Genomic DNA, 24,054 nt, shown 5'->3' with positions numbered 1-24,054 from the left:
AACCCTGTAATTAAGAAACATTCAGGCCATGATGGACGTAAAAGGATTGACCTCTGATGATTAAAAAACAAAACAAAAATAACCCCAAAACTTTTGGACATAAGAAATAACAAGAGGTTCAAGAAAGAGCCTTTACAAGAAGACGACTGATGATTATCATTGACTTGCATAAAAAGGCGACGAAGAAGCTAATGAACTTACAGTTTTTCAACAGTCTTCGACCAGATCAGACTTCGTTTTTCTGACAGAGAATCAGAGACAGAGAACATGTCAAAATTTTATCTGCTTTTATCAGTCATTTTGGCGTTACAAGCGAGCCAAGCTTGTGAGGGTGCCAATCAAAATGAAGGACAAGTCGCAACTGGTAGGCAGCAAACACAGAATTATTTTACCTATGCCTATGGATACACTCCAAATTTGTGGAACGCTCTATACTATCGACCAAGACTTCCTGCTCTAGGTATTTGTTGTAATACGTAATCAAAGAACTTTTGCTAATTGAAACGCAATTGCTTTCGCAAGTCTACGCCAGCCCATACGAAGGACGAATCATCAATCGGACACCAGTTAGCAGCCCTCAATTCAGAACAAATCTTCAGGAAGATGACAAAGATGGTTAGTAGAAATTCCTACCTGATTGACATAGAAACTAGTTCAGAAATTCTGACCTAGACGATGAACTATTCGCTTGATTATGGAGTTACATTTTCGATACTGACCAATAAAATTAATCAAACAGGCCGTGAAGATGAGGATGGCAAGAACGAGGCAAATACGGATGACAAAGAAGATCGTTTCGCTTTAGGTGGTTTAATTACAGAGAATTTCATCAGCACGAGACCGGTGGAGTTCAACAGCGGATTGAGCACTTTCAATCCTTGGGGTCAAAAAATCAAAAATATCGTCAACCTAAGTCCAGTTTCTGTCAATCCAAACGTTAATTACCAAGTAGCTACGTTCGATTCGTGCATATCACGCAACGGCGATGCAGGAATCTGCGCCTCACGAGCCGTTTGTTCGCTGTTTGGTGGCAGATCTAGCGGCGTCTGCAATCTGGGGTTGACCTGCTGCGTCAGTAAGACATCCTAAAACTGTGCTGAAAGACATTACACTCAAATAATCCGTTTAAATTAACCAAAAGATGCCATCAACACATGTGACGGTGCAATCACGCTCAACAACACCTACTGGCAATCACCAGCCACGCCCATCACTGCACCTTCGACCTGTTCGCTGACTGTCACTCTAGACAGCAAACGCAGGGAACAAATAAAACCCATTTGTCAAATACGGTTAGTCAAATTGTTGAAAATCATCGATAAATAATCCATTTCAAAATTAAATGTTTGTTTTTGCCTTGTAGTTTGGATTTCGTTTCCTTCACGACCAGTCAGCCGACAGGTGGAACTTGCACCGATACTTTTGAAGTTTCTGGATCGTCTAACATAGCACCAGTCATTTGCGGGGACAATAGCGGACAGCACAGTAATAAAAAAAAATAAGCTAAATCAAATTTTGATGAAAGATAAAAATGTAATGTCTCTTACTGTACCAGTGTATCTTGATGTCCAATCATCGGCACTTAGCTCTACCGACCTCAAGCTGAAATTCAACTTTGCTGTTGGCACACAAACGTTTCCATACATACCGCGTTCATGGAACATAAAGATTGCAATGCTTCCGTGTGGTGTCTCCTATCTCGGTAAAACAGAATCCTTTTAAACACTTTCCCATTAAGACTATACAACATTTTTTCTTTAACAGCTCCCAAGGACTGTCTGCAATATTTCACGTCTGCCCAGGGCAGGGTCAGTTCGTTCAATTGGCATGACGCCTCTAGCACTTTAACTCGTCAGCTGAATAACCAAAACTATCGAATCTGTTTCAGGACGGAACTGCTTAAAGCGCATCCAACGGTCTGAATTTTTATCTCTTTTCATAATTCAAAACATCAATTCTCTAATTTCAAAACAGAAAGCGACTCAAATGTGTTTGTCTGTTTGCTCGGTGACCAATGGAGGCGACGCCTTTTCAATAACGACGGTACCACCCAGCGGTGCTAACAGCACAGCATCTGCAACCAGTTCCGCTGCAACTCTTTCTGCTGTCGGTACAACTTTCAAAGATTCCGTGAAAGGAACCAGGGCCGTCTGTTTGTATGATTTCCTTCTCATCGCTGGTGGAAGAGATTCCAACAATGTTGAAGCCGATCGTTACTGTGGTAACGCGTTGAATCCAGCTGTTATAGGACAAGGAGGTCTTTTGATGACTGAACCTCCACCCGGGGGTTTACCATCCAGCGTCCAGGTTTGCTGTAAGTATAATCCATTTAGTAAATAATTAATTTTATTTGTAATAATATAATTTTCTAAACAGCTTCGCTTATGCCTTTCCGGCTAATTTACCGAACGGATGGCACCGAAGAGGAGATAACGGCAGTCACGTCGTCGAACATTATTGGGGCAGCTGCTGATACAGCCAACACAGGATTTTGCCTCGATTTCGAAGAGAAATAGAACACTAGCAGAGCTGAAAATGTTGTGAACGTAATGAGAGGTTTAGCAAAAGGATTTAGCATCCGCTCTTTTCGTATTTAATTTTGTATGCTAGTAGTTTGATCTTTATTTGCCAGTTGTAATATTTTTCTATCACCCGCACAGAAAGTACGGTAGCAAAAGATACAAGACGGTGCCTTATTTAATATCACAAAATAGTTGAATTTGCCTTATTGCAACAAATTCTGAAAATATCATTTCGCTGTTTGGTTCGACCATTTGTAATTTTCGCAAGGCAATTTGTTGAAAAACCAGTCCTCAATATCCTCGTAGCTCTTTGATATCCGGCCGGAATCGTTGAGTATTTTGCAAAGTCTGCAGGGCCAGCCGGGATTATTTTGCAAACTGAATGTTCTCCTCCAGTCAAAGTAACGGGAATAGAGATCCGAATTCTTGCTCAGTTTCCGTAAATAATCGGCCAGTAATTTGGGAGTCCCGAAATCACGCGCATTGATGAACGAATGAGGAGGAGCAAACAAGGAATAATTTGCACCTCCAAACACGACGGGGACAGTGCCCGTCTCGAATGCCCTGTGGAACTTTTCCGTGACGTAATCTGGGCAGAAAGAATTTTCAAAACTGAGATAGAAAAGGTAGTCACGTTCCAGCATCTTGTCACACTGGCCTTGCACTTCTCTCGGACACGATTTGTGATTGTCCAGACATTTACCAAACACGTCGACGGGAATGTGTTTCTGTAGTTCACGAACGTATCCCTCCCGATTGATTGATGTTTTACAGTTGCTCACAAACCAAGCGGCTATTTTCGTCTTGGACTTGATGTTAATGCCGTAATAGTTGGTTAAATCCACGTCTTTGATTTCCAGCTTTTCCTTGGGTTCAAATTGATACCCACCAAATGTTTTTTCGTTAAGATCCGAATCGAGACGATACGTTGCAGTCAGGTTGAAAAAATGACGTGGTATTTTCCCCCATGGAAAATGATTCTTGCTGCGAATGGCAGATTCAAAGTTTAAATAGACGTAATACTGTTCCGGTCGTCGATATGTTGGTAAACGATCCATCGGATGGCTATTCCGAAAGTGGAAAATAACGGCGCCACTCTTGTTCAATTGGCGATGGTCGGTCGTAAATCGACAAGTATCGATGGAACAACTTTTTAAAGACATTTGAATGCTCCAAATGTAAGACACGGGTAGCCACAAGAGGATCGTCTTACGTCCGCTGTCTGATGAGTGCCAAAGGTCATCGCTGGTATCGAGTTGCAACTCTGCGGCGCTTTTATGATTATTCAAGTGGGTCTGGGGGGAAAAGTTCTAGTACAAAAAGCAAAATTATTGCAACATTAAAAAAAGCAATGAAATTTAATTGAGCTATACTGACTTTTACTGGTTCTTGTTGAAAATTGTAATGTCGTGAGAAGTAAACGCAGCAGTAGAGCACAGATGCGCCGATAAAACCAAACGCCACAGTGTAGAAAAAGAATTTTTTCAGCATTCTTTGTTTACTAAACTTTCGTTGTCAGTTGAGTTTCAGAAAGAGATTTACTTTGACGAGACGCCTACAGGATTTCCGCTTTGATTGCTGGCCGATTTCATCCAAAGCGCTAGTTAAATCACGTGATTTGGGCAGCCAATAAATGCTGATGGCTTTTTGGAATGAGTAAAGTGTCCACCAGCCACCTATTGGTAACTCCAACATTACGTTTTTCAAATTCAAATGCCCTCTTGACTAACTGCAGATCCCAAGTAGCCACTAAGGAATTCAAATAATTATATTGAGCTAACGCCAAATATCACATAACTAACGGAAACAATCAATCAACTGCAATCATAATAATAGACTGAGGAGAGCATAAAACTTGTTCACAAAGGAAGCATAATCAAGAAGTGCATTTGCTCAATGTAGCAAAAAGGGTTGTAAGGAATCAATTCAAGATCACGCAGGGACGTAAACCCATTAATTATGACTAATTTGTTGCATGTCGCAATGATAGCGTTTTACATCAAGTGGCTGTGGAGCGGCGCAGTAACAAAAGTATTACACTTCAATTGTAATACGTTCAATTGCCTAATACTGTATTTACTTGTTGTTTGGCGTCTTTCTGACTTGATAGAACACCCAATCTTCCATGAACGACGGAACAAAAGCTTGACAACGTTTGAACTCGACTGGGGGCTCCAAATTGTTTAAATGCGATTCGAAATCGGCCAGCGATTGAACGGAAGACACACCACTCCCCTAATTAAAAAGATGTTAGTTTTCCCGGAAGGATTACTAGTATAAATCATGCAAGACAATGTTCTTTACGTGTGTTAAAAACTGCCCATCAGGCTTTAAGACACCAAGAGATTTTTCCATCACGTCCAGTAGAAATTGCCATTCCTTATTTTGGGGTTTAATCGATAAAGGGATGTCTGTCAAGTCAGAAAAGACAAAATCGAAGAGAACGCTTTGGCTTTTCAGCTTGTCCAGTTCTGTTAGGCAATCACCAACAATGATCTACGCAAAATTTGAAACTTTGGTCACAGAAACAGATGTGATTTTACTTTTATGTTACTTGGTGATGAGGCCCAGTTGTGGAATCAAGCGCTGATCCGCATGCAGAGCGCAAGTGTTGGCTACAAAGTTTCATCACAGTTTCATCAATCTGTAATTTGTTTACCCAGAATGTATCCAAAGTATGCGGGGAAAAAATTTGTGTTTCCTACCTCAACCATAGTGACCATATTTGGACCTTCCTTAAGCAATTCCCATAGTAATGCTCCATCTCCAGCACCCAAGATCAAGATGTTTTTTCCAGTATAGTCAATTTTTCCCCTTTGAATCAAGGTTTCAGTGTAAACTAGATCACTTTCAGCTAAATCTGTAAAAGAAGTAAAATAGAATTTGTAGTTTTTAATTTTGAATGATTTATTCAATCATGTTGTTACTCTGGAGATCATCAAGAACTAAAAGGTTGCCAAAGTTGATGGTATGAAGAATTTGAATGTGCTGGAAAGGCGAGCGAACATCAGCAACAACATGGTCAACATCATATTCTAGCAAGCGTTCATCTACAGCAACAGATTATTGATATGAGTCTAGAAATTTTTTGGAAAGGGTAAAAGAACCTGAACTGGTAAGGTAGCGAAATCTATCCAAAGGGCCTCCTCTTTTAATTGGACAAATACTTTTACTGGCTACAGCTGCTAGTTTTCCCTTCACATCTCTTTCAAACTTTTTTGCCAACTGTTTGAAAGACGACTAGATATTATTTGAGTCTTGTAATAAAACATACCAGATACCAACTTCTTGATTAAATGTAGAAGAATGTTGACCATCAATATCAATATTCATCAATACAAGACCAGAGCTTTTGAGCTGTAGGGTGACAATGGATTTCATGTCACAATCCAGGATGACATTCACCGATTCGTCGCTACATCTTCTATAAACTTCTTTGACTTCTCCGATATCCTTTTCCAGTAATTCCTTAATTGGTGCGATCAACTCTATGTCGAGAGAAAAATGACAAAATGTTTATTTTGCTTTTAAGAATTCAAATAAATTTAAAAACAACAAGCTAACCATCAGGACTAGAAAAGTTGTTTTTTTCGGTGTGAAATTCCAGTAAAAACGTCGAGTGGCTTTCCGTTTCCATTATTGATTCTTGGAATCCACACTTTAAATAGACTAGACTCGGATGCGAAACCTCGGATACGGGATACCTCAGTGAAATTTCTAGCAGACTTCTGCTGGTTGTACCTGAATAAGGTCCGTTACCAGACGTTACATCAATACAAATAGCCGGAAGCCGGTTCCGGATTGCACCTGCAACTTGCATGGAAAAATAAGTTTACATATTTTTTATTCCCGTAGAAAGATTTTTTTCAAGTAAAAATTAATTTTTCTTGATCAGTTTTTATAATAATGGAAATTTTAAATATGAAGCGCGTCAACAGTCAGGCAACATTGTCACGCAGTACAATGGGCTGTCAAAATAAGATGTCTCATTACTGTTAAGTAATAAGAAAAGTGTTTTGCAATATCCTTAGCCATGGATTCTGACGAATTTGAACTGGAAGCGAAGTTAAGATCCCTGAGTCTAAACGAACAAACGGGTACAACAAACAACGAAAGAGAACATCAATTGGCTGAGTTGATTGCGAATTGCGTTGCCGACGTCGAACCCAGAGACAACCAGCAAGAAGATGAGAAGAAAGAGATCACAGATGAAACCAAAGAGGGCGAGCAGCAACCTACTTCTTTAATTGTGACGAATCTCCCCAATGAATTGTTTTTCCAACAGGAGCTCAAGGTTTGTATGCCCTACTGGTAGTGTGTCGGTCAAAGCTCATTCAGATTTCAGAGTAAGTGGATTCTTTTTCTTCCAGACGGAGCTGGAGGCCCTGTTCAGGACTTTTGATGAATCAGCCACTTTCCACTACTTGCGTAGTTTTCGCAGGGCAAGGGTAGATTTCTCTTCCAACGGTATTGCCACCAAAGCCAGGGTTCACCTACACCAAACACCTTTTGGTGATAGTGTCATGAATTGCTTTTTTGGGCAGCCTCCACTTGTCAACAAGAACTCCCAACAATTCCTTCAGATCCCTCCACCTGTCAGACAGTTCCTCATATCTCCACCTGCCAGTCCTCCTGTGGGCTGGGCTCCAGCGCCAGAGTCAGGGCCAGTGGTCAACTTTGATCTTTTATCTGCCATCGCTTCACTTGGCCCAGGTGAGACACAAAGTCTTAGCCATATTATTGAGCTGTGCAGTTGCTACAATTTTTCCACAGGTGACAAACATGAGCTGCTACCAGCCACGGATAATCAACCTGGAATAGTTGTTCACATTTGCGCCGACATGGATGGAATTGGTCCCAAACAACACGTCATCACGCAGACGCCGTGTCCAAAAAGAAATTAGTCATTATAGTTAAAAAAAAAAAATCGAATTTTCAATTGAATATAATTTATTGTTGAATTTATTTCCCGTATTGTTTAAATTATTGTTTTAATAACTACCGTTTCCGATAAATAAAAAACATGGTGAACAATTTTTTCTTAGTCTTTTTATTATCGATTTTTGTTTATACTTTAGTTTTAATCCGTTCAAAATAATCGAATGATCCGTATCATCACTGAAATTTTCACACAAAATTTTTGGGAGGTATAGGAGGGTAATATAGCACGGGGAGAGGGACAGTCCGACAAGAAAACACGACAAAGGCGAACATATAAAGTTTTTTTTTTGTGTTTTTTCATCATCCACAATTTCCTATCAGCAAATACAGACTTTTTTATCTTTCTGTAATTTATAATAAATCAAATAATACAGGGATTATGTGAAGGGGGGTGGGTGGGGGGTGAGACGAGAAATTTCCATTTTTTTTTACGACTGTATTTCAAATGATTTTTTCTAAATTGAAAGAAAAATTTTCGTTTTAAAAAGAATTCTTCGTTCAATTGTAAAAATCCAAAAAGCAAAAATAAAAGGATATTGGACGCAACGACAAAGCAGCGCACCTTGAATTATGTTTAACCTAAAAGACATTTTCTTTAAAACGCATCACACAATGATCCGGTCACTTCAATCCGCACCGACCGAATTTTAGACGTTTTTACGAAGAAAAAAAAAAAATTAAGACCATGAAAGGTGGGTGGGTGTACCAACAAAGGTCCGATAAGACTCGAGAGAAAGATATATAGGGAATTAAGAGATCACTACCAAAAAGACATGGATCACAGAATTAAAAAAAAAAAAAGAAAAAAAAAAAAAGTGAAAAGAGAAGGTTTTACATATATCCACACACAGCTCTTTTTTTTTTTTGTAAAACGGCTATCAAAGCTTTTCTTTTTTCTTCATTTGAAAAACAAACGCGTTACTCGGTAACGTCCACTGCGCCCCATGATTGTGACGAATTTTTTTATCAATCCTTCCTTTGAACATTCCCGTGAGAGCCGGAAATCACAAAACTATCAAATCATTTGTCCATCTATACACGTAAAGAACAAAAGACAGACGAGAAGAAATTTTTTTTTTTTTCAACAAGAAAAAAGTAAGAATCAAATATAGCGCGCGCGAGACATTATAATGAAGGGAATAATTATTTCTTGTAAAAATTTCTTTTTTTTTGTTTTGAGAATTTGTTATGTGCAACATTTTATCAAATATACGCGATAAAATTGTCGCACCCTAGTTTTGAAAGACATGGGGCATATCCAAAGAAAAGAAAAAAAAAAAAAATTATAAATTTTGTTGTTGTTGAATTTAAAATTTTTTTTTAAAACACAAACAGAGCGGCAAATTCTGTGCCCTCTTCGAAAACACCGCGCCTATCGTATAAAGCATTTTCGTCTCATCATCTAACATCCGGTGTGTGTGTGTGTGTGGAGATAAATCTAAAGATTTGCTTTAAAAAACTAAAAGATAAAAATTCTTCCTCTTTTTCCCTACATTCACTGAGAGAGAAAGACAGAGACAGAGACAGAGAGAGAGAAAAAAAAAATGCCAGGAACTGTTTAAAAGCCAGATAAAAATTAATTTAATGGAGAGAGAGAGAGATGGGAGGATAGAATAGTCTGAGTTTTAAAAAATAAGATTTGTTGGGTGATGGGAGTCTACTGCTGTAAAAACGAGAAACGCCACTTTCTAATCGATTTTTTAGCGAATAAAAAAGAAAAAACCTCTTAATTGTTTTAAATCATGTAACGCATGACAGCACGCAGAGAGTAGAGCAGCTCGGCTTGGATGCGAGCTTCTAAAAGCATCAAATTGACGTGAATCTGGAAATAAGAAAAATGTCACAAGTCACCACGAGATGGCAGCACATGGTAATAATCATCTTTTTACCTTCTCCGAATGATGGAGTTCTTTGAGAACACCGTTGTAATTTTCTCTAGTGACTCGTTCGGGAAAGCAAACGACAGCCTTGATGTAAGCCTTCAATGAACGTTCCAGTACCTGATTCACTTCTCCGTAATCGTAATCATCGTGGCGGATGCCAAACATGCATTGAATATAATTCCAAATGGCCGTGCGGAAGCGTGACGTATCAACGTCCCTCTTGGAGCCCATAAAATTGTACGTCAACTGGTACATGAGCCGGAACTTGTCGTCGAGCAAGTTGCCAACATCGTTGTACAACCGGTTGACGAGTGAGAAAGCGTGATCGTCCCAGGAATAATCCTGAATCCGAAATGTTGGAATTAGATTCACTGAGCCGCGCCGAGCAAAGTCCTGCACAATTCGTAAAAAAAAGAAAAGAAAATCCATTATCGTTTTTACAGGTTTTCTTTTTTTTCCCTCCACCTTGCCCCTTTCAAACAGGACTAGAAAAAGAAAAGAAAAAAAAAACGACCCAACAAAGTTCACGTTGATGTTCTACCTGATAAGTGAAATCGGGGTCGTCGATGAATTGACTAATTTCCGGTTTGGGACGACTCGATGAGAAACCATCGACGGCGGCGGACGACCCGACCACACCCAATTCGGCGCTTTGACTTTCGACGTGTTCGTAGCGTTTCGTCTGCTCTTCGGCGCTGTACTCTTGCCGACGTTCGGCTAAATTCTTCATCCTCTTCATCAAACCGTCCAAACCGCCAGCCATCACCTCGTGATCTTGCATCATACCAAAATCGTTCGTGCCACGTCGACTGCTGGCGGCACTTCTCGGCTCGTTAGGTGATCCACAACCCGAATTGGACTTGGATCCTTGATTGGAACCGGCTGCAATATTCAAACCCACAACAAAAAGAGAGAAAAACAAAAACGTGAGTCACATAGTTTAAGTTACAACGGATAATAACCCCACCCCACAAGGAGATAAAACATTTGTTTTGATTTATTGATGAATATCTCGAGCCAAGTCCACACGTACCGACCACTATGCGCGCAGAGGCCTTCTCAATTTCTCTATTTGCCGTGCCTCAAGACTAAAGGACTGCCGCCTCCATTGCCATTGGCTACCGTCGGTGGCGATCCCGAAGCCGAATTTGGAGTAGACTGGCCGCTGCCACTGTTACCAGTCGCAGTGGCCGTTGTAGGCGATCCAGCGCTCGTCTTATGACCGACGACGACACCGACCGATGGGCAACAGCAGGGCGGTTCGTCTTCGCCGTCGCCGATACCGACACCGAACACGAAAGACGAGATGGCGTGATAGTGAGAAAGGATGACGAGCGCGTGTACAAGCTCTCCAAGTGACCAACTGTCGCTGCCTTTCGTCAATTTCTGTCAACAAGAGAGAAGAAAAACAAATCAAAATGTGATGCATTTTTCGTGTTCTTGTTGGCCCACATTTTTTTTTTAAATACCATGGATAAAGATGAGATAACACAATTTAAAAAAAAATTTGATAACAAGATCTCGAGTGATTATTACATTTTGTGAGCTGATATTAAAAAAAAACGCATTCTCAGTGACTCAACTTTTTCTTTCTCGGCTGATTATTTACATGAAAACTGGGCCCAAGTTATTGAGGCAGGACCTTTGGATTACCAAATTTGGACCGTAGACGTAAACAGCTTTTTTTTTATAACATTCTTTTGCGCGGTCCCGATTTCTCCGCTTTTTTTTATCGCTCGAGCCAAGAGAACAAGAACAAAAACAAAAACAAAAAAAACTGGACTAGACAAGGTCCATGCACGACAGGAGCATATGGACTTATTCCAATGTCCGGCATTTTTCTTTCTCCAAGTATCTATCAATTACAACGTGGAAAGGAACGATGTAGTCCAATCAAACTGACTTTTTTCCTCATTGGCGCAGATTGGACAATCTGAGACGCTAGAGCGAATAATTTCGTTCTTTTTTTTTTTTTTCGAGTTAGGAACAACAACAAACTTAAAAAACAAGTCGGACGAAACAAATTTCAAACCGGAATAGGCGAGTTACTTCTAGCAGAACCAGCACAATTAAAAAATAAATAAAAATGTCCTCCATTTTCTTTATCTGGGCAATGCGCCAAAAAAAAAAAAACATTCCCTCCATTTTCTTTCTAGTTTTAACTGCCCATTTTCAAGCGGACTCTTGGCTTGCTTCTCTACTACATCCCAAAGCAGCTGCTACTTCTATCTCACTTTCAACTTTAGACGCATCTCCTTCAAATCCTATAAATAGGCCCGCATCCATCTTGGAATTTATATTTTACTGAAAAAAAGGAAAAGAAAAAACGCAACTACCATGTCGCCACATACATTTCGAATTGATCGCAAGTAGCGGGCGCGCGCAAACTGAAACAAACTGGTTTAAAGTGGACACACTTTTTCTTGTACGCCACAGAATTTAAACGGGAAAAAAGAAAAATCCGATGAAATTCGGTAAGAAAAAAAAAAAAAAGATAAATAAATAGAAAACGAAAATGAATTGCATACCTCAATGTGGTGTTTGGTAATGAGCCAAGGTCGATGAGCCAAGATTTTATTGATTTCGTAGAGATCCCTCAGTTTGGCAGGAATAGCGTGGAGACCATTGAGCCAGCGCTGGTCTCCGCCCTGCTGCAAGAACTCGCTCACCTGCTGTTGAATCAGGTACGAACATTGATGACGGCCGGCAGCCTGAAGGCGGGATGGGTAAATTGGAAGAGGAAAAAAAAACGAAAAAAAAAAACGAAAAACGTGTTTTTATTTTTAGAAAAGAAACTCGAAAATGGTACGGACCGAACATTGACCTCCTCTCAAATTTTTTAAAAACACAGGTGTGCATTCGCAATCTGATGCCAACAGACACACACACACACACGGCACACATATGGTAATCATTTCGGACAATAAGAAAAAAGGTACACCCAAAACTATAAAAGGGTTTGGCAAGGACGCAGACATTTTTTCGAAAATAGCCACCAACAAATGTGTAATGTGTGTCACGCGAAATTGTACGTTAATGAAAATTGACCGAAAAACCGAGAAACATGCCCCCTATCGTTGTTCCCTTTAAGCAGGTGATGTCAAAACGAATGCAAATAGGGGGACTCACCATAATGGCGATGTAATGGCGGTAGGGGTAGGGTAACGGTCCGTCACCTCGCATGATGAACGATTGCGACTTGTTGAATATTTTCATATATTGCGGATGTAAACCCATAACCTGCAATGCAGACATCACAATCTTTAGATTTTTTTCCCAATTAATCGAAATAAAAAAAAAATAATAATCCAAATCAAGAAAATTCGTACCTGTTCTAGTCGATCTGGTCGACCAGGCCCGTGTTGTACATCGACGGTTGAAGCAAAAGCTGTCGCCTAATTTTCGTTAAAAAAAAAAGATATACATTTCAGAAAATCAAGTTTACCATTTTTTCCCCTTCTCCCCGCAGCCAATTGTTGTCGTGAAAAATGCTTCGCTGTCAAACAATCGAAATAGCTGCGGGAAAAATTCCCTTTTTTTTTCCCAAAGTGTCCGCCCAACCCAAAATCCGAAAAAGATAAGCCAAGGACGCAGCCATTTGTTTCTTTTTAATATATATAAAAAAAAAAAAAAAAAAGATATCAAATAATTTTTCCTTTTTTTTTTTAAACACCACTAACAACTCTTTTTAAAAGCGGCAACCTCGCGACTTGTTTACGTCTAAACGACCTTCATAACAAACGGGGGACCCTCTTTTTCAGGGCTTCGGTCGTGGGTACATATCTCCACTAACACATCGAACGCGTTAAGTTACGATGCGACGCAATAACTTTTTTCTTTTTTTGTTTGAATTTTTCTTTTTCTCTCTTCTTCTGAGTGGCTTTTAACGTCAACTTTTTTTTTTTTCTTTTCCCGTCCTGGAAACAACAACAAGCGCATGACGCCAACGAATTCTCGTGTTCTTCTCTTCGAGCCGTGGAAGAGAAAACGGCACATACACACGAAATGGCTTTTTCTCCTCATATGGAATTCTTTAACTGTTTTTATTCAAATGACCCGAACACAGCAGTTCGTCTCTTCGCGCTTAACCCAACAGAAAAGAAAGAAAACATCCATCCCAATTCTTTTCAATTGACGTCACTTTAAAAATTCGTACCCCCCAGAAAAAAAAAATCTTTTTAGTGCGCGTCCTCAAAATCACCTTGACCCGATCGCCAAGGGAGGAAGAACTTTTTAAAACAATTACATTGGGCACGTGAATACGAAGAACTCGATTAAGAAGGATAAGCATGGAAGCCGATGTGTCATTTGTTTAATCAAATGGACAAAAGAGAAAACGAGGGGGGCGGAGTTGATGAAGCCAATGGACTGAATTGGAAAACACTCCCCCTCCCCCTAACAACTAATTTAAAGCACAACACAAAGCGGATGTGTTCAAATACCCATACATTATCGTTGGTAAGTTTCAGAAAAACGCCTAGGGATAGGCTCAATAGGCGTACAGCCAAATCAGCTGTTCACGCTACCTGAAGGCAAACATGAAGAAAACACGATCGTAAAATACAATAACAAGAAAAAGGCAACCGATTTCACTTCTCGTTGAGTGGCCCCACTGTAATCCTCCTCTTTCTTCCCTTTTTTTTTACGACTTCACTAGGTCACAATTTGTAATAAAAATTTCCACCATTTGGGGATGCGATGGGATTGTGTTGTTAATTGAGTTGGGATAGAACGAAAGAAAAAAAAAAAACTTGCAAGGAGGTCGATGACCCCGCCCTATTAGGGACATGTAATCTCTTTCTTCTACCCTAGAAAGAAAAAGGAAAATATAGGGACTGCCGCCAGCGCCATCTTTCATGTTCTTTTTAATTCACTATTATTCATGGTAATTCTACATGACGTTAGACACGGTGCCTTTTTGTTTCCTTTGTTCCCAAATGACAATCCATGGCACGATGTGCTATTTCTAGCAAAAGATGAAGAACTTGGCCGAAAACGCAAATCGATTATTTAAATGAGCTCTTTTCCCGCTAGCAGACGAACGTCGGTCAAAAGACGGCGAACACAAGCGATACTTCGGTGGAAAAGACAATAACCAATCGAGAAGCTTCGAAATTTGTTCATCACCGGTCCAAGATTGTCTATCGTCCCAGATGACGTCACACCACTTTGTTACATAATCCCATAGGAACCGCAATCATTTCTTTCTTTAAATACACTTTAAAAGAGACAAAAGATATGGAAGCACATTTTTTTTTCTCGTCACTTCTAACCAGTTCTCTGCATCACACCTAACTCCTCACCTCTAGCGGGAAACTGAGAAACTCCTCCCGAACGAACGAACGAACGAACGAACGAAAAAAATTGGATATGGAGAAACCTCCACTTTTCAGAATGAAAGAAAAAATGAACACGAAAAGAAAACAAATAACTTACATCAATGTGATGTATGCCCATAATGGGAGACGAATTGGCAATTGCGGATGCAGGATTGTAGTGGTGTTGTGCTGCAGGAGGTTGTAATCGAGAAAATCCTCTGTTTAAAGCGGCCGTTGTTGCTGTGGCAGCAGCTGCCTGGTTGTAATAGTGATGGTATTGATATTGCTCCTGCTGATGGTGGTGATTGAAAGGGAGGCTCGTCGTCCGATTGATGTTGGAATTGGACTGAGTGTAACAATAGATCTCGTCGGGAGTGCAAGCTGACGCTCCTGTGGCGGCAGAGGCGGCGGCAGCAACGGCAGCAGCAGCGGCCGCCCCGCCACCCAGTCGATGCTGCAACGGCACAGGAATTTTCGTAACTCCTTGACGTTGACTCGTTGAAGTGGACAAAGGATTGACAGCACCCGATAGTCGTGATGTTGTTGACGCGATCTCCACTGCACTGACACTCTCCACTTTCAAATACATTCAGACGAATTTGGACGACGAATGATAGATCAGGGAATGACTTCTTTCCTCTTTGAAAATGGCTCGTTCAATGCAACAAAAATTACAGCCAATAAGGTGATTAAAAAAAGGAAAAAATAAAAAAAAGATGCTGTGCTGCTTGTGGATGTGTACTGAAAGAAGTTGTGACGGGAATAAAGAGAACTTTAGCAACTTGAAATTATTACGACCATGTCGGGATGAGGGTCGGCCAGCAACTGAGCCGAACAAAGGCAGACGAAGTTGCGATGTCGGCTCCGAGCACCGAGGGTGGTAGCGGTGGCGCTGCTGTGGCTCGTAGGGAATGGGTGGGAGGAATCACACCATATCGGGTTCGGCAACACAATCCTACCAGCTACGGGTCATATTTTCCTCTCTTCGTAAGTGTGCCTTTTGGTTGCTTTTTTATGTTTTTTTTTCTTTTTCCTTTTCTCTTTGTCCTCGCCACTGTTTCTAACCCAACAGACAAAGAGGCAAAAGACCCTTTTAATAAAATCCTCGTATCGTTCTCGGCCGTAGCGAACGCTTCAGCAACACAAACCCCACCAAAACAGTTTAGTTGGTCAAAACGTGTTTCGTCCAGAATTTCAGAATTTATTCAACTTTATCTTATTTAGTCTCTACACAAAGCACAAAAAAAAGAAACTAAAAAAACGACATTTTTTTTGCCAATATTTTTTTGTATTCGGTTACGGCTCTTTTTCTGGGCCGTTCCATTTTAAAAGAGCTTGTTGCTAGCCGGGCTTCAGAACGGCTAGCCAATCGCCGTCGTTTATGGGAGGAGCTTCGCTGTTACCGGGGGAAGACTCTGGCGCACAGGAAGAAAAAAAAAAAAGGGTGGGCAGGGAAGGGAATCCCTCACTCGGCGATCGTCGTCAGGGCATACACCGTTTTCCCCAATGGCGTTTCTTTTTTTCTCTCCTTCAGTTGTCTTTTGTTGTACTCGGAACTTTGTGTGTCTCTCTTTTGATGATTCGAACGTGTTGCTACATGCTGAAAACCGAATTGTACGGACTGAGCTGTACAGAACGAAAGACAGCGAACAAAGTTCATTGTATGAAATGTTCAAATTGCAGACGACATTGCTTCGTTGTTTCGAGAAAGAATATCTGAATGGAACACAAGAAACTTTAACGAGTAGTCGAACATAAAAAACAAACAAACAGGGAAACTCTTTTTTGCCTTATTGCGGTTGGGGATTGAGTGGGGGGGGGGGAAAGAAAACAAATAAAAAGGAAAAAATGATTCTTTATTTATCTTGCTGTTGTTGACTGTGTGTACGTACAGCACGTAGGTGCTTTTCGTTTTCCGGTGAAAAGTAAGAAAGGCCATAAATTTCATCATACGGTTCTCTCTCTAATTTTTGTGCCGGAGCTTTCCTTAATGATGCGTTGTCAACATTCCCAACACAAGTCATTACCGTCGCCCTTCTTTTTCTTTGGGGGGGCCTTTTTTCTACTGTGTGCACAGATCGGCGATAAATTTTCAGAGAAATCAGCCCAAACGACTTGTCTCATCACCCAAAATCATCTACACCAATTCCTCGATCCAAATAGTTCTACATCATTTCTTTTCAATAGATTCAACCATGCAGCAATGGCGTCCTATTATTTCATCAGCCAAAAAAAGAAATGTATTCCAGTTAAATTTGAATCCCCTAGAGTGATATGCCCTAATATCTTTATGAGGGGGGGGGGGTTCTTGTTCAGCTTCTTGTGGTAACAAGTAGCCATCATTTCATCATCTTTAAATTCCATTTACACTCAAGGATTTCTGGAAATGCTTGGCACCAAATCTCTAGTTCAATTAAAAGAGATTAAATATCTTAAATTTTACAGAAATAAATGTAATTCTTTTATGGGGTCAAACCCAAGAAAAAAAAATTTTTCGTTGGTATGTAAAAGGCTGGGGCCTAACACAGTTCTTTGTCCGTCTGTGTGTGTGTATGATGTGAGGGCGGAATTTGTTTTTTTTTTATCCGTGAAGGTTAAGAGCCAGCTGTTGACGGAGGCAGATACAAACAAAACAAAAAGAAGTCCCCCTTTTCCATCACACACCAGCATGTAAAAAGGCTGCAGCAAAAATAAGGAAGGGGCCTATCCATTTACGGGCGAATAATGGAAATCCGCACCGGAATCCCCTATACACTGCCATCATATCTTTCTTTTTTTTCTTATTTTTACGGTGCAGCTTTTTTTTTTTTATCCACTGGGCACCAAGAAGATGAAGCACTTGAAGACACAAAACTTGTAGGACAAAAAAAAAAGGGCCTGTGAAGAAATAATGTTATCATTTTTAAGTTGATAGGAATTATTGAAGTAAAAAAAAAAATAAATATTTTAGGGCGATTTCAGACAATGAACTTTGGGCTTGTTGCTAGGGCCATCTAAAAATGAGTCACCGTGACGTTTCATTTTTTTTTTTTTTTTTTTTGTTAAGAAATACAAGGATGCCCGGCTCAGAAGGATCTTTTTGTCGTTGTGGTTAATATTGTTCTGTGAAGAAAAAATATATTGGGAAGAAAATACTGCCGGAAGTTTTCTGTTTTTGTTTGCTCACCGTCAGCACATTTCTCTGTGCGTGATCTACACTGGCATAATGACCTCTTCTTTTACTCGTCTTGTATTGATTTATTACATTTTATGATGATCGGTTGTTGTTGTAGCTGTAAAAACGAATCTCGGAATCAAATGTGTACAGACCTTGTCGAAATTCTCCATCAACAAAGAAAGACGAAAAGAAAAAAGTTCTTTCACGCACATGGCCATCCCTGTGACCGGCAGAGCCCCCGTCTCTCTCCAACACACACGCCACTATCGATTGTTGCTCTGGGCCCTGGTGGGACATAGACAACGTGCATGTTTTTGTTGCTCGTCTCTGTTTATGTGGAAGGCCAACCATAGAGAAAAAACCACACACTGAAAAAAACTGTTGGTGCTGTAATCACAAATTATCGTCCCAGTTGTTGAAACATTTCCAGGATATTGTAACAATCGACTTTGATCTGCATTCTTTCATCACAGCCCTCCATTTTTTTCAGTGGAACAAAAGAAACGGTGTGTAGCAGACGACGGCTTTTTTTTCTTTCTCGCCGGTGACGTCACATGAACCTACCCCACTCTGGCGGGCTTTTCTTTTCCCGCCCGTGACGAATCGCGATCCAGCTGCTGTCAGATTTATTTTTATTTTTTTTTTATTATTCCCTATTTTCATTAATCCACGTGGCATTTATTTTGTTAAAATTAATTTCTGTTTGACACAGATAATTTAAAGTTCTCGGTCAATTTTTCATCGCTTTACTTGGAATTCGTTAATATAAACTGAAATTGAGGACAAAAGACTTTAGGAGAGAAACATCCGCCATTTTCAATTCGATTTTGATTTTCAGATCAAATTAAAGAAGAAAAAAAGCCTTGGCCCAGTCCACGTCTGTTCAAGCAAAGCTATCAAGAGGAAGTCTATTTGGAAGGGTCAGGTGACTTGTGGATTTATGCAAATGTCCCTTATCTTTCTTTTGATTTTTGGGTTTCGCAAAACAAAAAAGCTGTTCAGTTGACACATGGACGTGACGCGTGTTGCCAAATAAAACAGGCGCGACAGGAGAGAGTAGCAGTCTAGCAGACGCTTTTTTTACGTTTTGTTTTTAATTAAAAAATAACCTTGGAAGGGACTTGACCTCTTTCTTTTATTTCTGACTTAGTTGCGTATTTTGTAGTGTCGCTACACGTGCCCCGATTCAAATATCAAATGCAAAAAAAGAAAAAGTAAAACAAAAATTCGAACTATTTTTCTTGTTTTCTTTCCGGTTTTGACTATATGGTATTTGTTTTGCCCCCCCACCCAAAAAAATTGCAACTAGTATGTAGATTTTTTTGTCTCTGTTTATCTCAGGTGGCATGTGTAAAGACGTTGGAGCTGAGCCAAGTTCAAGATTTTTAACTTTGTTTTGTTTTTCTTCTTAGTTGTGTATGGCAAAAGCAGTTCCAAGCGTTTGGAAAGAGAGAGTTATTTTCAGGGTCTCTCATTTTTCTTTCTTTTCTTTCCAATTTGGCGAAAAATGCCTTGTGTTCGCACAGAATGGAAGGCCTTTTCCTGGCTCGTAAATTTATTCACGACCTTGTCTATAGCACGAGCAAATTTGAATTTTTCATTTTCAGACCATTTTTGTCTATTTTATTGGTTTTTTTCTCACTTCTTTATTAAATTAAACCAGAAAACAAGAGACCCGAGTCGGTCAAGCAACAAATTGGCACGCGCGAGACATTCCACTTTTCTCTGCTTCTTCTCTTTTTGTTATCGCATCCAACAACAACAACAACAACTTGAGACAGTTCCACACACACACACACAACTAGACTTGGATGCAAAAAATACTAAAATTGGGGAGGCAGTACAAACCGATAACAGGAAGAAACGAAACCCAGACCTTCCTTCTTTGACTTGTGTGTTTGTAGTTTGACCGCCATTTTTTTTTTAACAACCAACAAACCATTAAAAAGTTCGCCCATTCTTTTTTATTGGCTCAAAAATTACTCGAAACTTGAATTATATTTAAAGTTAAATGAATTTCCTATTGTAATTAAAAAATGGTGGTCAACGGAAGAAAATTAAAACGAGGAAAATAAAATGATAAATGTACGTAAATTCTGTCGGTAAGGCACACGCAACCCCGGGCCATATTACACAATTTTCTTATTCTTTGATGCATTTTTTTATTATCCAAAAGTATAGACTATAAGAGACTCTTCGTGTGCGTAGTCTTTTTTCTTTATAGCTTCAAGTCGTAAAAATTTCTCGTACAATTTTTTTATAACAAGAAAATGATCCCGCCTGAATTTGATTGCATATAAATTTTTTTTTCTCGGCCTGCAACAAAGAAAGAAAAATTATTTTCTTCCACACGACAGTCAACTTTTTTTTTGGTGGGGGGGAGAATTGAAACATTAGTTTTCTCATCTGAGCTGACGAAGAAAAAAGAAAAAGAGGAATAAGCGATAACAGCAACGTTGGAAAATGAAGCCGTTAAAACAAAGAAGCCTCATTAATTGGATTTTATGACATTTTGATATTCACCGACCGACACAAGAAAAATGTACAAGAAACTCTTTGTAAAGTTCATTTTATACTTTTAGTTTAAAATTTAGATTTTCTCAACCGTCCCCAGTTTCATGTGTAGTTAAACATCTATAGACTTTTTGTAAACATGCAGACGACTTAGGGGGAGGAGCCAAGCAGACAAAGTCGAAAAGGAAGACAGGAAAAGGCCGATTATTCTTCGAATTTTTATATTTCATTTTTATTTTTTCAAATATCTTGTAGATATTACAAAAGAGACGAGAAAAAAAAATAAGTATGAGATTGTAGAGCGGGGTGCGTAACGAGCCAAAGAAATGTTAACAACAAAATAAGGACACAGCGTGAAAGAAAGAAAGAAAAAAAGAACGAAGGGAGAATGGTCATTATTCACGGAACTTTGCATGGGAGCTCTATAATATACTGAACGATCATGATGGTTCTCCCTTCTTTCTTCTTCTTCCATTTCTATATAAACACATTTTTTCCCCCTTTGTGTGTCTTGTTCCAGTTGCTATGCGCGCTCGATTCAGCCCCCCTCTGACCGACACTGGGTTGCTGGGCAGAGCTGTAAGGTAAGTTGCAATTTTGCCCTTGTTACCAACTGACACAACTCTTTGTCTAGTTTTTCGACGGATGACAACATCAGCATTTCATGCTTTTTGTCACTCGAAAATCTAAAATAAAAACAGGAAACTGAGCAAAAGCACAAATAGAGAATGCTTAGCAACCACCAACAACGTTGCAGGTTTTCCTCTAAATTGTCTTTTATGATTTGAAAATAATTATTAAAAAAAACAAGTGACCAGTCCTGTGGAACGCTGATCATCGTAATATTACATCTCAGATTACAAACGCAGCATAACCTGACAACAAGGAATGTGTTTACGCTGAGGCTGTTTCACGCACACGGCAACGCAATAACAACTAGCAGACGATAATGAGGAAAGACGTGTGTGTGGCTCGTCGTGTTTCCCTCCGATTTCTTTGACTTTAGCGAACGTTTCTTTTTTTAGTCGAACGAAATTAAACGATTCGTCTTGCTAAAAAAGAATAAATTGAACATTGGCCAACCCTAATCAGAAAAAATCATTCCTGGATGCAATCGGATAGAACTTGTTTTCTTTTACTGCCTTTTTTTCTGAATTCATTCCTTATTGATTAAATTATTATTAACAGCAACCCCACTGGGCTTTTTCTTAAGAAAAAAAAAAGAAAAGAAATGCTAATAGCTTATTATATTCCTCCCATCTGTTATTATAGTCTGTTACGTCACTGTGGCTTTCGGGTAAGCCAAAACTTTGTTTCGTTCAGTTTCGATAAACAGCGAAGAAAAACAGCAGAACTGACGACGCCATTGCTTTTTCGCACGAGTGAAAAGGAAGAAAAAAGGTGCTAGTGTGTAACTCGTACGTAAATTTGTGATTTTAACTTCACGTGTAGCAGCAGCACAGCAGCTATCAATGCTAAACGTTCTCCTTGTGGAATCCGGTTAGCAACACAAACAAAGTAGGAAAGAAATTTTCTTTTCTTTTTTTCATCGTTTCGGCATGCCGGCATGAATTTTCAATCACTTTTTTCCCGGTTTCGATTCAAGGTTCTTCCTTTATGTGTGGGCAGGAAATCTATAGTCCCCTGATACACATCATATCACGCCCAAACGAACGCCACGAGACATTTCAAATGAAACTGTCGTGTTTTTAATTGAAGCACGAGAAAAAGGTTATCGTGTAAAAATAGTAAGAAGACATTTTGTTTGGACGGGAGGGACGTTGGATTGAGCCCAGTATTTCTCGGAATAGGTAACTGTGTATTCTTTCAAAATTATCAGTTTTATTTTTGATTCCAAGAAATTGAAACGAGCTTTAGTGGATGGTGTTTATATCTTGGATGTCGTCGTGTACATTCAGCAACACTCAAAAACTCGATCCAAAAGTCGTGTTTTTTCTCGTTTTTTTTATTTTTTTATTGAAAATGGCATCAAGTTTAAGGGTTCACGCGGGATCAAGGTTTTTGACGTATTGGGTTCTGTTCGGGTTTTGTGTATGTACATGCCATAATTCTTATTTTTCATTTGGATACGCATTTCTTAATTTGAATTAGTCCATGTGGAAACATTTTTTTAAAAATCGATTTTCTTCGGTGCTTTCATGCCTTTTGTTTTTGTTCGAAAATTGAGTTGACGTCATCGTTCATCAGATATATTTGCTGTGTGCGGGCATGTGTAGCAAAAAAGGTCAGGCGCAAAGAGCAGCCAAGGAGAGAAATTAAAATAACAAACCGCCCCAGAGGAACATAACGAGTAGTACATCACACGTCGAAATGTAACACCATTTTCCTCTTCAGAACAGCTTATAGAAAATATAGCCATAACAGAAAGGCTATATGTAATAACATTCCAACGAAACGTCGATATTTTTGTTGAGTAAATATTCACTTTCTCTCGAAACGCTCAAAGAGCAAAAAAAAAAGGAAAAATCGATAAATAATTAAACTTGAGGATTTAGGTTTTAAGGGACATGACGTGTCCTAAATAGATAAAAACAGATGGGGCACAAAAAAAAACATGTAATATTGGTACTGCGGATGTTATTGACACGCTCACGCTGGTTCGCCGGATCCGCGCTGTATTATTGTTATTTATTACATACGCCTTACATTAACTTTTTTAGCTTTAGCTTGCTTTTTTAAAATTTCATTTTGATTAGGTTCGTGTTTTTATGCTTTCAACAAAAAATGTAGGCGAACAAATTTTATTTAGTACCAAATTATTGGGACCGTAAGGAAGGAAATGTTCTCCACGTGTGTCCGGCTTGTGCAAGTCTCCCAAATTTTTATTGATTTCTATTTTTGTTTGTTCCTTAATTGTTTCGTTTACATTTTAAAGTTTTGTTTTTGTTTTTTTCCCCCCCGTTTTTACGACTTTTTAAAGTCAACCAAAATAACATTGGGAAATGGGTTGGAGAGAAGACCGCAGCAGCAGACGTTCTTGTTATATAATTAATGAATTCTTTTCCCCATGAAGACATTCTAATTATAAAATGCACAATGTCTTGCAAGTACTAGACAATATTTTACATACCGTCATATCAAAATGTATTTGTGTAGAGAGAGTAACAATGTGTATGTCGAATAGTATCGTGATTCTACAGAATATGTAAAAAAAAAAAACTCTTGTCAATTTGATTTATTTACTTATTTTTTTTAGGAGGAGGAGATTTTTCCAGCTAAGGAGAAGACACTCCTTTTTTTTGTTGAACAAGGAAAAAAAAAGGTATAATGTTATGGACACACGCTCCATACGACCATCTACCTGGCGATTATGTAAGCCTCTTCCTTTTTTTTTAAAAATGTTGTTGTAGACTTTTGGCCTGAAGGTGGGCACCATAATTGCCCAGTCGGGGTAAAAGAAGGTCTATGTACGGATAAAGAACAGGTTTTGTAACAGGTTCAACTTTCACGTCATCATAATTCACACAAAAGGCCATTGAGACCTTTGGAGCCGTTTGCTTTTATTACCAGCATAGATTTCTTCGCCCTCGGATAAGAAAAATCAACAGATTTTTTGTGTTGACCTCTTTTTATTTCATACTTAAAAATCCATTTCGTTAAGGGAAAAGTTTGAATAATAGCCATTTGCGATATGATGTGAATCAATTGCATCCTTAATGGAGTCATCGGCAAATGTTGGAACACAAACTAATTAGTTT

General features: G+C 39.2%; 5 protein-coding genes and 1 long non-coding RNA gene across 6 annotated transcripts; 3 read left to right on the top strand and 3 right to left on the bottom strand.

Moving 5' to 3' along the window:
• Positions 1–267: 267 nt before the first annotated feature.
• On the top strand, positions 268–2,706 carry LOC116921066. The gene is made up of 9 exons (XM_032927261.2): positions 268–460; positions 523–615; positions 740–1,075; positions 1,142–1,292; positions 1,364–1,485; positions 1,556–1,702; positions 1,765–1,916; positions 1,975–2,314; positions 2,377–2,706. Exons 1-9 carry the CDS (start codon positions 268–270, stop codon positions 2,514–2,516), a joined length of 1,674 nt encoding a protein of 557 aa, XP_032783152.2. The 3' UTR covers positions 2,517–2,706.
• LOC116920082 (4-galactosyl-N-acetylglucosaminide 3-alpha-L-fucosyltransferase 9) lies at positions 2,598–4,596 on the bottom strand. Its single transcript, XM_045172568.1, has 2 exons — positions 3,900–4,596; positions 2,598–3,832 (listed from the first exon to the last, which is right to left on the bottom strand). Exons 1-2 carry the CDS (start codon positions 4,011–4,013, stop codon positions 2,750–2,752), a joined length of 1,197 nt encoding a protein of 398 aa, XP_045028503.1. The 5' UTR covers positions 4,014–4,596; the 3' UTR covers positions 2,598–2,749.
• On the bottom strand, positions 4,132–6,159 carry LOC116921067 (spermine synthase). The gene is made up of 8 exons (XM_045171905.1): positions 6,087–6,159; positions 5,804–6,010; positions 5,450–5,572; positions 5,228–5,382; positions 5,077–5,166; positions 4,827–5,018; positions 4,603–4,757; positions 4,132–4,198 (listed from the first exon to the last, which is right to left on the bottom strand). The coding sequence occupies exons 1-8, from the start codon at positions 6,157–6,159 to the stop codon at positions 4,132–4,134; spliced, it is 1,062 nt and encodes a 353-aa protein (XP_045027840.1).
• LOC116921065 (sestrin-3) lies at positions 5,803–15,510 on the bottom strand. Its single transcript, XM_045172578.1, has 9 exons — positions 14,783–15,510; positions 12,676–12,741; positions 12,476–12,586; positions 11,875–12,057; positions 10,516–10,732; positions 9,888–10,120; positions 9,353–9,739; positions 6,087–9,285; positions 5,803–6,010 (listed from the first exon to the last, which is right to left on the bottom strand). Exons 1-8 carry the CDS (start codon positions 15,251–15,253, stop codon positions 9,199–9,201), a joined length of 1,755 nt encoding a protein of 584 aa, XP_045028513.1. The 5' UTR covers positions 15,254–15,510; the 3' UTR covers positions 5,803–6,010; positions 6,087–9,198.
• LOC116921069 (calcipressin-2) lies at positions 6,556–7,558 on the top strand. The gene is made up of 3 exons (XM_032927265.2): positions 6,556–6,816; positions 6,893–7,235; positions 7,296–7,558. Exons 1-3 carry the CDS (start codon positions 6,556–6,558, stop codon positions 7,424–7,426), a joined length of 735 nt encoding a protein of 244 aa, XP_032783156.1. The 3' UTR covers positions 7,427–7,558.
• A 5,383-nt stretch (positions 15,511–20,893) lies between the features above and the next one.
• On the top strand, positions 20,894–23,607 carry LOC123471034. The gene is made up of 2 exons (XR_006644961.1): positions 20,894–21,853; positions 21,942–23,607. It is a non-coding gene; the product is annotated as an uncharacterized LOC123471034 (long non-coding RNA).
• Positions 23,608–24,054: the final 447 nt, after the last annotated feature.

Source organism: Daphnia magna, linkage group LG4, assembly GCF_020631705.1.
Source record: "Daphnia magna isolate NIES linkage group LG4, ASM2063170v1.1, whole genome shotgun sequence".
Taxonomy (NCBI): domain Eukaryota; kingdom Metazoa; phylum Arthropoda; class Branchiopoda; order Diplostraca; family Daphniidae; genus Daphnia; species Daphnia magna.
The sequence above is the reverse complement of the archived record's forward strand: the minus strand, read 5'-3'. Positions and strand labels throughout refer to the sequence as shown.

What these genes read in the sequence shown, in the direction of transcription:
- LOC116921066 (XM_032927261.2), top strand. Translation starts at nt 268, where the DNA reads ATGTCAAAATTTTATCTGCTTTTATCAGTCATTTTGGCGTTACAAGCG. An exon ending in TCAGGAAGATGACAAAGATG is followed by an intron (nt 616 to 739) that starts GTTAGTAGAAAT and finishes TTAATCAAACAG; the next exon opens with GCCGTGAAGATGAGGATGGC. An exon ending in GGACAATAGCGGACAGCACA is followed by an intron (nt 1,486 to 1,555) that starts GTAATAAAAAAA and finishes TTACTGTACCAG; the next exon opens with TGTATCTTGATGTCCAATCA.
- LOC116920082 (XM_045172568.1), bottom strand. Translation starts at nt 4,013, where the DNA reads ATGCTGAAAAAATTCTTTTTCTACACTGTGGCGTTTGGTTTTATCGGC. An exon ending in TTCAACAAGAACCAGTAAAA is followed by an intron (nt 3,833 to 3,899) that starts GTCAGTATAGCT and finishes TTTTTGTACTAG; the next exon opens with AACTTTTCCCCCCAGACCCA.
- LOC116921067 (XM_045171905.1), bottom strand. Translation starts at nt 6,159, where the DNA reads ATGGAAACGGAAAGCCACTCGACGTTTTTACTGGAATTTCACACCGAA. An exon ending in CAACTTTTCTAGTCCTGATG is followed by an intron (nt 6,011 to 6,086) that starts GTTAGCTTGTTG and finishes CTCTCGACATAG; the next exon opens with AGTTGATCGCACCAATTAAG. An exon ending in TACATTTAATCAAGAAGTTG is followed by an intron (nt 5,573 to 5,803) that starts GTATCTGGTATG and finishes CTGTTGCTGTAG; the next exon opens with ATGAACGCTTGCTAGAATAT.
- LOC116921069 (XM_032927265.2), top strand. Translation starts at nt 6,556, where the DNA reads ATGGATTCTGACGAATTTGAACTGGAAGCGAAGTTAAGATCCCTGAGT. An exon ending in TTTTCCAACAGGAGCTCAAG is followed by an intron (nt 6,817 to 6,892) that starts GTTTGTATGCCC and finishes TTTTTCTTCCAG; the next exon opens with ACGGAGCTGGAGGCCCTGTT. An exon ending in CATCGCTTCACTTGGCCCAG is followed by an intron (nt 7,236 to 7,295) that starts GTGAGACACAAA and finishes ATTTTTCCACAG; the next exon opens with GTGACAAACATGAGCTGCTA.
- LOC116921065 (XM_045172578.1), bottom strand. Translation starts at nt 15,253, where the DNA reads ATGTATTTGAAAGTGGAGAGTGTCAGTGCAGTGGAGATCGCGTCAACA. An exon ending in GACCAGATCGACTAGAACAG is followed by an intron (nt 12,587 to 12,675) that starts GTACGAATTTTC and finishes TCTGCATTGCAG; the next exon opens with GTTATGGGTTTACATCCGCA. An exon ending in ACCCCGATTTCACTTATCAG is followed by an intron (nt 9,740 to 9,887) that starts GTAGAACATCAA and finishes CGAATTGTGCAG; the next exon opens with GACTTTGCTCGGCGCGGCTC.